The following is an 11963-nucleotide window of genomic DNA, read 5'->3' as shown; positions in this document are numbered from 1 at the left end:
TTCTAATTGTTGCCTGTCTGGGAAACAATTCTCCTCTAGTGCTGTCCAGTTTAGAATTCTGGCAGAAAGAACTGCTCAGCTCTGACAATGGCAAGTTTTAGTGACTTTTGCAGCTTTTGCCTTACCATCTGCCTTTAATAATGCTAATTAAAATGTTTGTCTTAAGGACTCCAAGTGTTTCACATACACTGTATCAATAATTTCTTTATAATTTTTGTCCTGCTCTCTTTGTCATGCTCAGAGCAGTTCACAAAACCTTTAAATAAAAACAATGTTATTCCCAATTATAAACCAGTTTCTCCCCAAATAGTCCCTAGGCTTATATAACTTTTTCTGGCATCATTACATGAGACCATAATAACTATTCTAGAACGGGCACTACTGTGAAGGTGTCTTTGTCACTAACTTCCACTGTTGTTCTTTGCACAGAACTTTACCATTCGATGGAGGATGGTTATGTGAATAACGGCTTTGCTTGCAGTGCTTGAGATTAGTTGTCTGATGGTTAGACATGTTATGAGTTAATTGCTCACACTGTCCCCAAAGGCATCTGGTGGCCAACTACAAATGTGATGAATGTTGCCTGTGCCAGTCATGCCAAGACCTTCTAGGAATATCTCCTGCCTTTTCTGATATGTAGCCTTTCTGTGTGGCCTCTCCAAGGTTTTTTCTCAGCTTGAACTACACGGTCTCCCCACCACCACCTTTGTAATTACTTGTCTTTTCTTTTCAAGAACACGTTGTTACAAGAACTGGAAAATACCCAGAAGCAGATTGAGGAGCAGCAGCACGACAAGGTAAATACCATTCCAGGGCACTTTGCAAAGACCGTCAGGCATGCTTGTCTGCTAACGTGCATTTTTGGTGCCTTGATAAAAGTACTGGCATTGCATGACTGGAAGATGATTGTATCATTATCATCAGTAGTTCCACCAGCACTGACTGACTGGGGTTGCTGTAAGCTGCCATGCATCCCTGCTGGCTCCTGTATCATAATGAAATAAGTATGATTCTAAACTTCATTCTCCTGTTAACAGTGTGATCTCACTAAGGCCTGTGGCGGTTCTGTAATGTCCAAATGATAGGACACTGCATATTTAGTATAATCTTATGAGGAATGGCAGAAAGTTAAAATGTGAATAATTGTGGTCCAGTCTATTTGTGGCTGAGATGACTGGATGTAAAGGCCAAAGTTTGCCAAGCAATGTTGATAATATTTCTGCTTTTATCTAGCTTCTGTTGACTTCCCATTGAATCAGAGCACTTAGTATATCAAAATATAATTGGACTACCTATAGTGACCATGAATATTCAATTAGAGAACTCCATAATTAACAATAGGAAAGACTGGGTGCCATTTTATGTGTGTGTAATGTGCTGTTAATAGCTGACTTGTGGCGACTCCATAGTGTTTTCAAGACAAAAGGTTAACAGAGGTGATGTGACATTGCCTGCCTCTGTATAGCAACCCTAACTTCCTTGGTGGTCACAAATCCAGTAATAACTAACCAGGGCTGACCCTGTTTGTCTTCAGAGATCTGACTAGATCAGGTAGTCTGGGCCTTCCACTAAAGGGCAGGAGCCTATTTAGAAGATGAAGAAGAGAAGGTTTTTATACCCCACTTTTTTCTACATTCAGGAGTCTCAAAGCAGCTTACAGTCTCCTTCCCTTCCTCTCTCCACAGCAGGCAACTTGTGAGGTAGATGGTGCTGAGAGAGTTCTGGCCCAAGGTCACCCAGCAGGCTTCATGGGGAGGAGTGGGGAAACCCTGTTCTCCAGATTAGAGTTTATGGGCTCTCATTTTTATACAACAAACTCTAGATTCATTTTCCTTTTGGGGCTCTGCTTTTGTTTTACAGATTATTATTTTTTTGTATTCAAAACCCCCAATATTTTCTTGGGGGTCAGATAAGATCCTTCCCTAATCCTTCCCCACCTGTCACGGGCTCTATTGGATAGTGTCTATGACAGCAGTGATTGCAAGAAATTGTAACTTGTTTGCATGTACTGCTCCTGTCTGCTAATTTGTCCCTAATGAGTGAAGCCAAATTCCCAGCTTGACTGTCTCTAGACTGCTGCTGGCTTCCTTGACACAATTTGGTTTTCAGTTCTTTGTTGCAGTTTGTAGCAACAGCATGAGCACTCATCTTGCAGCATTTTTAAAAAATGTAGATCCAAGTTCAGATTGTTCTTTTGAAAGTCTCTAATACTGTACATTGCCCAAAGTTTAAAACAATATACTTTGTATTAAAAGTGGTATGAGGGGAGGGAATACCAGCAGCTACATAGCTTGTCCCCTTCAGGAGAGCTATATTCCAGTAGCAAGCATACTACATCCCATATCTGTAATGTGTGGATGCCCCTATCTCTATAATGAATAAAATCATTAAGAAAAATTGCAATTGAGGCTCGCCCTCAGTGATTATCTGACTGTGCCTTGAATAGGGAAGGGGAGAAGTTAATTCAGTCTATAGCTGTGGTTTCCTCCTTTGCTGTCCTTCGGTGATATGCTTGCAGGAATTCTCTGAGCAATATCAAGAACGCAATCCAGTGCTCAAATTATATTCCTTTTGCTTCATGTAACATAGAGGAACCAGGAAGTGCCTGCTTTTCATTCTTTTGTCGGCCTCTTTGCCCCAGATACTTTTGCTTCCGCCTGTTTTGCCTTCAGAACAATCATCTGCCATTACCTGCATGAAATGTGCCTTCCCTTATGTGCTAAGCATGTTTGATATAGTTGCTTTTTATGGAAGTTTTCACTGGAAAAAAAGATTAGTAATACTGACTATAAAGAAACCATTTCTTCTTGTATTCTGAACAGAGAAGGCTGTCAGAAGAAATTGATAAACTAAGATTAGAAATCGACCAGTTAAAGACAAGAAGTGGATCTTTTCTTGACAATGTCCATACAAGGTAAGGATGCTCTGTTCCTTTTTCATAGTGCAGCAAAATGTTCAGGGACTTCAAAAGTTAACCTGTCAAGAGCCCCCAAGAGGAAATGATGTGCTGGAGGGTTTTCTCTCTGGACTGGTGGTTCAGGCTGTGTTTCATTTCCAGAGTTTTCATCTTGATGATATGTTATCCCTTTGAGTTGTTGCACAAAGAAACAGAAAGAACCATCAAGTGTTCATTCCTATGTGAGAGCATTCTTTCTAGCATGCTTGTTGTCTTGCATTACTTTACTAGGTGCTGCTTCTTCTCTTTACTATATCCTGGAGTTTAAAGATAATCATGACTGGATCCAAGTGGGGAACTCATAAATTATGTTCACTTTAATGACGTGTGAAGAGCAGGATTTGTTTCTGTTTACAAGCTGATTGCATCTTGACAGAGCCTACTTCATTGTAGTCTCTTGTTCCGCTAGGTTTTATTTTTAATTTTTAATTTATTTTAGAAAAGTTTTTTTTAAAAAATCATGGCAAAAACACCCATATAAATATCACAGTCTGCCTTCAGTTTTTCCCTCAAGGCTCAGAGACAGTTCCACAGATGGCACATTGCTTCTGAGTTGTGTACTTCTTCCCCCCATTCTCTTCAGAGAGCCCAGCTCCCTTTCACGCAGGGGCAACTGTCAAGGAGAGAGATTTGCCTATTATGGTGACTGAGGGAAATGACCTGATTTAACACAATTACTTGCCTCTCTGCTATATGCTACAATGACTGGACAGGACAAAATAAAGATGGGAACTATACACTGAAGAATTATACAGAAGAGATGAAAGGGTGATAGATTTCTTCAAAGAAGGAACTTGAAGAAGAACCTACAGTTTTAGAAAGTGAAATGAAAGCTGCACTGAGAGCAGTTGGGAGAAACAAATTGACAGGAGTAGATGGGATATCAAAAGAGCTATTCCAAGCCAAGAAGCAGAGTCCATCAAAATCTTAACAAGAGTAGGCCAACAAATATGGAAAACAAAACAATGGCCCACAAATTGGAAACAATCTACACACCAGTTCCGAAAAAGATGTCAAAGACTGCAGCAACTATTGGACCATTGCATTAATTTGTCATGCAAGTAAAGTGAAATTCAGAATCTCACAACAAAGAATGTTACCATATATGGAATGGGAAATGCTAGCTATTCAAGCTGGATTCAGAAAAGGAAGAGGCAGTAGAGATCATATAGCAATTTTATGTTGGTTACTGGCACATACAAGATAATTTCAGAAGAAAATCTGCTTGTGTTTCATAGATTACAGCAAAGCTTTTAACTGTGTGGATTATGAAAAGCTATAGTTGGTTTTAAAATAAAACAGTATCTGATTGTTTTGATGTACAACCTGTACTGTGTACAAGAGGCTACAGTTAGGACAGAATAGGGAGAAATAGAATGGTTTCCAGATGGCAGAGATTCAGGCAAGGATGTATTTTATCTCCATATCTCTTCAATCTATATGCAGAATATATCATACGGAAAACTGGATTAGATTTAGATGACAGTGAAGGGAAAACTGGTGGAAGGAACATTAAGAATTTGAGATATACGAATTACTCCACATTACTGGCAGAAAGTAGTGAAGACTTGAAACAACTACTGCTGAAAGCTAAAGCAGAAAGTGTCAAAGCAGGATTACAGCTAAACATCAACAAAACGAAAGTAATTACTGGGAAATTATAAAATTTTAAGGCTGACAGTGAAGAAATGTGGGTTTAAGATCAAATCAAGCCAGAACTCTCCCTAAAAGCTAAAATGACTAAATTAAGGCTATCGTACTTTGGTTACATTATGAGAAGACAAGAGTCTCTGGAAAAGACAGTAATGCTGAGAAAAGGTGAAGGCAGCAGGAAAAGACCCAACATGAGATGGATTGACTCAGTCAAGGGAGCCACAGCCCTCATTTTGCAAGACTTAAGCAACAATAAGACATTATGTTAACGACAGGACATTATGGAGGTCATTAATTCATAGGGTTGCCATAATTTGGAAGCAACTTGACAGTACTTAACACAAACTCACACACCGCTGTCCCTGATCAGGGGCTGGCACCCATACACTGTCCTCTGCTGCTGAGAATATTCTTCCCTGAAAGAGGGAAATGTTTCACTTCTTTAACCAGAGCCAGTTTGGGGGAGCTTCAGGAAGCCAACATTTTTCTGCAACAATGTTAGAGAATACCCCGTTTGTGGTCCCCAGATATCCACATACAGGGGACCTACTTTGCTAATATGTAGACATGGACAGATAGTTTTCAGAAATATGACTTCTATTACAGGAGAAAAAAGTACAAATAACATAGAATGTTTCTTTTAATTCCTTTTGTTATCTACAAAATCACTGAACTGGCCTAATAACATTTAGTGGGAGTTAAAAAAATCTGGCTGACTGCTATTTCTGAGTGATCCAGTAGAGGGCACAACTACATAACATGCATGCCTGCAGAACAGAGGCAAACTTTTGCAACCCTGCAGCTGTCCATTGTGTTGCAGCCTGACTAATGGACAGGAGGGATGGCTTCTAATGAACTTCAGAACACCAGAAGGCCTCTTTGCACACATGCAACATTGCTGTGGTGTATGGTTTCATTTTGTATCTGTCTGCTTTATTTATTTTTAATTTATGTCATTTGCAGTCCTCTGTTCTCACCAAGAGTAAAGGCAGATTATGCAGTGTTAAGTACAGACAATCAACAGGATGGGACACCCAATAAGCAATGCAGTAGGATTTGGACTGCACAAATCTGAAACATGTTAGATGCAGAAATTACATAATATGATCATACTTAAAGCAATAGACAGTACGTACTATACACAGTAGTATAGCCCACAATCCCTGTCCCTTTATCAAAACATTTTAAAACCATTTTGTTACAGTATTATCTGTGTACAGAAGCACTTCTGAGTAATTCAATTTTACACAGCCAGGGCAACTGGGTGGCCACTGTATGAAACAGGATGCTGGACTAGATGGATCACTGGCAGGCTGTTCTTATGAGAATGGGAATTCAGGCAGGCCATTCCAGAAGGGGGCCCCACAACTTGTATTTATTGATTTTACCCACATTTGTAGGATGGCACCGGCAGAAGACCCTGCTCAGATGAGCGAGGCTGTCATGGTGGAGCATAGGGGGAAAGTTATGAAAGGCATGAAGAGCTTTGTATGTGATAGCCAATATCTTGAACTGAGCCGGGTAATTGTTGGGCAGCCAGTGGAATGGCTGCAGAATGGGAATGATATGCATGCTCTGTCTAGCTCCTGATAATAACTGACCTTGAGTCTCCAGGTTACTTTGAGAGGAGACCTATATAGAGTGCATTAAAGTAGTCTAGTCTCTGTGTTACCATGACGTGGATCCAGGTAGCCAGTTCAGCTGTTTCAAGGTGGGGAGGGGGCAACTTTTGGGTTAGTCTTAGCTGCTCTCTTGGCTACAGCTATAGAGGCGTTGGCAGGAGCAGGACCAAGCGGTTGGTCCAGCTCTAGTGGCGGTGACAGCATGGGGCCGGATCCGTTTGGCGGAAAGCGGCCCGCGTGCCATTTTCCGGATGTGGGGACTTCTGTAAGGGTCTTGGCATGAGGGCTGAAAGGAACAGGCAAGCGCAGAGACTAACAGCGATGGCCCTCACCGCCAGCTGGCAGTGGAGTTCACACAGGGGCAGGCGTCCAGGTGAACCCCAACAACCTGCCATCCTGCAGGCTCCACCCATGCCGGCTGGCTAGGTAACGGATAACCTCGGCTGGCAGAAGTGTCAGCCGACGGGTCGGATCCGGTGGACCCATGCTGTGTCAATGCCTATAACAGCTGTAATCAATAAAGTTATGGCAAATTTTATCCACCTAATTTCCAAAGAAACCATGTGTGAGTGGTCATTTTGAATGGGGCAGTGTAAGGCTGGCCAAGCCTCCCCATCCCGAATACGACCTGGAACCGCAACTGACCTTGAGTCTCCAGTTTACTTTGAGAGGAGACCTATATAGAGTGCATTAAAGTAGTCTAGTCTCTGTGTTACCATGACGTGGATCCAGGTAGCCAGTTCAGCTGTTTCAAGGTGGGGAGGGGGCAACTTTTGGGTTAGTCTTAGCTGGAAGAACACATTTTTTTTGCAGCTGCATTAATTTGCTTCTCCAGAAGTCATGTGGATCCAGTATAACCCTGAGGCTCTTTACTGAGTCAGCAAGGATCAACTGAAACTGCTCAAAAGACCCCCCCCCCCAATAGGTTGCACAGTGATAATTTGTTTCCAACAGCAACTCTTTGAGTCTGGTTCATGAGGAATGATTTGAACCAGTCCAATGCATATTTTCTTTCTCCAAATATCTCAACGAGATGGCGTGGCCCACTGTATCAAAGGCTGCAGATAAATCCAGTAGGAGTCACAAAGAGGCAAGGTCTTTGTCTACATTCAGACAGAGACCATTAACTAAATGCAGTAACCATCTGTCCCATAGCCCAGATTGAAAAGGGCCCAGAACAGATGAGTTATCCAAGAAGACCTGGAGTGGTCCACTATTGCTCTCTCAATCGGCAACTGAGCAGTAATTGTCTGGATCATTTTTCTGTAGGGATTTTTTTTTAAGTAGTGGATGGATAGCTGCATTTTTGCATGGCTGAGGAAAGTTTCCCTGAATTAGTGACTGATTTATGAGGTGGTCCTTACATAATGTTAGCAGCCAGGGTGGGCATGGATCCAGTGCGCAGGTCGTGGCCTTCAGCGATCCCAGGATATTGTCAACATCTATCACAGAAACTGGGTCAGAATGGTCCATAAAGAGATCACATGCCTAAATTATGATTACAGGTTAAATGAATCTGTGCAGCATCTGGCCAGAGATAGTCATATACTTACTTTCACATGCACTTTCTTGCAGGTCCATTTTTTTTATCAGCCTTAGTGGCAGTTACTGCTTCAGCACATACAGGGTGTTGCACTTATTTATGAAGCCTGTACAAAGGATGATGGTCAGAAGAGACAGTTGAAGGTTAAAGTGAAGTGCAACTGCCATACTGGGCCTTACCAATGATCTCCGTAGTCCAAGGCTCTTGCATATGAAATTGGAGTCTTCAGAGGAAAGACATGAATCCAATTATGTAGTCTGTTTGATCTTTGTTTTTACTAATAGGAGGCATACTGACACAGTGAACATGTTTCAGTGTGTTAATATATCATTAGAACATCTATATTTTCTTGAGATCAATAGAAATTAGAACCAAAGAACAATGAGAGGACAGTTGCCAAACATATCATCATCTATGCCATTTTGCCTCCATATCACCATCAGTGGAGCAGAGGAGGTGGCAGTCCCGCTTACAGTTGTTTGTCCCACTATCTATTTTACATATTAGGAAAGGATTCCTTCCTGGGGTAAAAAGCTCTGCCCTGTTCAGCTACTGTTAAGTACGAAACCATCCCTGTTTCTGAGCCTGTGCTTCACTGTGCATGCTCAAGGAGGAAGAATTGCAGCTTCCTGCTTGGTTCTCTTTTGTTTGCCATTGCTGCAGCTTTGATTGGCAGCATTCTCCTCAGAGAACTTTCTGTAAGCTAGTGAGAATTTTGAAAATTCTGTCTGACACTGCTCAGACAGCTAGTTTCTATCCTTTTGTCCATCCTGTTCTTGTATGGTGCAGTGGACCAACTTCAAAAAGTGTTGAATGTGTGGGAGAAAATTGCCATCTTTAGACAGGTGCAATTGTTGACTCTTCTGTCTTGAGGAAGCACAGTAGGTGGAAACGTATACCTATTGCCAGAAATTCACTGGCAAGGCAACTTTTTCTTTCTCATGTTATTCTGAAACAAGGAGACAAATACTGTCCCCAAACATCTCTTAGTATGATCTGATCAGAGTGAGTTGTTTATTGGAACAAAACTAAGGCTTCATGGTACAACCATAAAAAGAAACTGAGTTCACTACATAGCCGATTGTTGCCACCTTATCCATGAGCTGACACAATTGAACTTGCAGGGCTGAGGCGAGTTTTTTGTTTGGAATAGTCACCAGACGCTGAGAGGTCAATAGATTTTTTCATCAGGCACACAGCAGGATGTACAACACCCTTTGTGAAGGTTGTTCAAGCATTATTATGTAAATATCTGGCACAAATTTCTTTAAGGGACAGTTTTAATATTTCACTAGCAGCATTTGCAATCTAGAAGAGCTTTCCATATAGAGTAATGTTATAGATCAAAGGTTGCCTGTTTTTGGAGCACTGGAACTTTTGCATGGGTAGGTGGAACTGATGACTATTGGTTAAACCTCCTGCTTTGTATAAGGAAGGACTTCCTTGTGCATAGGCAAAGATTTATATATATGTGTGTGTGTGTGTGTGTGTGTGTGTGCTCTACAACATCGAATAGCCAGTTGGTAGGACTGGAAAGTTCTGCACCCACTGGGGATCTCAGCTGTTACTTTCCCTTTGATCTCCTTCTTGCCAGACTGAAATGGGCCTCCATCTCAGCCAATGTGATGAGAGATGGCTTGACGGCCTGTACATAAACTTATTGTGGCATATACGGAACTGGGCAGATATGATTTAAATATGATTTTGAATTTTAAACATTTTAAAATGTTTCATGTGCACTCATAAAGCTGTATTTAGCACTTTCTTCCTTATTTTAAAATAATTTAATACCAGATTCTATTGTCTGTGGTTCTGATTATAAATTATTTATTTTATTTCTGTCCTGCATGTCTTTCATAATGAAACAAAGTGGGATGCCTGTTGTTTCTAGGAGGTCTTCGAGGCCTTGGCCAGAGCTAGACCTGCTTAGTTTCAGCAAGGTACCACACGCCCTCAGTATGGGTTCCCAGTCTACACACTGCTCTAAGGCAACTATCATGGAAGGAATTAAGCATTTGATTAGTTAACATAATATATTGATCTCAATCATATTGGATAAGTAGTGGAAATGGATGCTGTGCATGTTTCCCTTAGCTGGAAAAAAGGATCCACAAATGATCTGTTCAGGGAGCTTATGATTGGCACCCCAGCTTAAATTTCTAGATTGCTCTTTTCAGCCCTGGAAAACATTCATGTAGCACCCATTTGCATTGCGTTTCCTCTGGTTGAACAGAACAGTTTACTTTGCCTGGTATTATTTGGGAACGGAGGAAAAGGCGTGTTGGCATATTGTATTATATGTATGCAAGATGACAGCCAATGATGCACACATGTCAGATTAAACTGATCTGGGTGACAGGTAAGACTGTCATGTGACAGGGTCACCAGATGCAAGTTGCACTAGGTTGCATCAGCTAATTAACTATGTCACCATGAGTTGGCAAAATGACTCTGATTGGTGCAAGTACTGTATATATGCAATGTAGTCCAGAGGCAAGTGTTCCACACCAGTGGAAGAGTGTATTGCGAAGCACCTTGTCGGTCAGTTCTATGAACCTGGGATACCGCATGGTGGAAAGGACTGTGTAAATAACTGTAAATAAAAGCCACTGTATATAGCTCAGATACAGCATCCTGATATCATTATTATTCAGACGTTCTGCGCATGCCGTCAGATCTGTGGACTATTTCCACTTGAGGGCAGTTCACTGTTTTGCTCTCAGTCAGTAGGACACTATAGCAACATATCTACTGCTGATTTTTAAAAGGTTTATAGGTTTTTAAAGGTTTATGCTGATTTTTAAAAGGTTTATAGAAATCTTGATGATTTCTGGGAATTACTTCAAAGGCTTACTTGTACCATGGGATAAAGCTATGGTGAGCAGGACTGTTCCCCCTGCCTCACCCAGTTTGAATTATTCTTCCTTGGTACCAAGTGATGAATCAGCATGTGAAAGGATACATGCATGCTCACTGTTTTTCTCACACCCCCAAAGGCTTGTTGGTTTCTGTGTTCCTCATCTCTTCCTGAGAGTAGCTTTTGACTGTGTCAGTCCTATGTAAAAGGTATTCTTGTTTTTGTGATTATCTTAATGTTTTGAATGCTTTTCAGACCATTTGGGTAGATGATATTGTATTACATTCAATGTGTGTTATGTTTCAGCTACTGGGAGTACCCCTAACTTTAGGATCTTGAGTAAAAATGGACAGATAAAAACATATTAAAATGTAATTAAATTGAGGAATGTTGGCCCTTAAGAAAGAGATTTTAAATTACACATTTGAATTATTTGTTGAAGTTAATCTACCTTAGAAAAGTGCAACATCTTGCTTCATGGCTGTTTTTCCATAGGTCCCTTGTAGGAAGTACTCCAGACCTCCGGTATCCCTTGAGTACTATGGTCCATGTACCAGTTGAGCCCTTTGGAACACCCTCTAGCCTTCACCGGGCACCAAAAAGCCGATTTGGAGCTCTGCGGGAAGAACCCTCCAAGGTAAAACGTCTGCTGATCTTTAGCAGGCAGCTCCAGTTACATTTGCATCTTGGAGCATATCACCAAATGTTTGTGACTGCAACAGCTGCAGCAGCTGTCCCGGGCCTTTTAAATGGGGGGCTTTAGGGTTTCACTCGGCAGTAACAGCTGCAGGCTTGCCTTCTCTGAAGGAAAGAGACTCCCTGTTGTGCAGAAAGGCTACTGGATGGTGGCCAGGACAGTACTTATTTGATGGGCTTTTGCAGAGGGTGGTGATATGAAGTTTCAAAGGATCTTTGCCGTACTGTGAAATCTGGACAAGGAGGAAGCCTGTTGCAGCCCTTATTTGGCTGTGGCATTGGGATTTGTTTTATTGTATTGTTATGGTTTTAATTATTGTGAGCATCTCTAGCTATAAATGTGTTACTGAAGGGCTTAGGTATTTAACTAACAGCCCAATACAGGAACTGTGGATACTATTGATATGGTTACAGACCGAGAAGTCTTTTTAGTGACAGTGACTATATGGAGCAAAATCACACCTGCCCTATAAAGTGCAAGAAGGGTTAAATATGATTATAAACCAGCCTTCATGTACAGCTGTCCATCAATTGAAAAACCTGATACAATTGCATTTAAAACTGCTTTTCTGTTTTTCCATCATGCACTTCGTGAGAAGAAAATGTAAAGTCAGTCCATGTGTTTGATGTGTACTT

The 11963-nt window shown here is 41.3% G+C and overlaps 1 protein-coding gene across 1 annotated transcript in view; it reads left to right on the top strand.

Annotated features, from left to right (window-relative positions):
• PPFIA4 (protein tyrosine phosphatase, receptor type, f polypeptide (PTPRF), interacting protein (liprin), alpha 4) overlaps window positions 1-11963 on the top strand; it is a 79552-nt gene that overhangs the window by 15979 nt on the left and 51610 nt on the right. The window contains 3 exon segments of the mRNA XM_015416567.1: window positions 735-797; window positions 2823-2914; window positions 11127-11268. Coding sequence (XP_015272053.1) covers window positions 735-797; window positions 2823-2914; window positions 11127-11268 — 297 coding nt within the window.

The sequence above is a fragment of the Gekko japonicus genome, unplaced genomic scaffold, assembly GCF_001447785.1.
Source record: "Gekko japonicus isolate JY-2015 unplaced genomic scaffold, Gekko_japonicus_V1.1 scaffold3480, whole genome shotgun sequence".
Taxonomy (NCBI): Eukaryota; Metazoa; Chordata; class Lepidosauria; order Squamata; family Gekkonidae; genus Gekko; species Gekko japonicus.
Note: the sequence above shows the minus strand (reverse complement) of the source record. Positions and strands in the feature narration are given on the sequence as shown.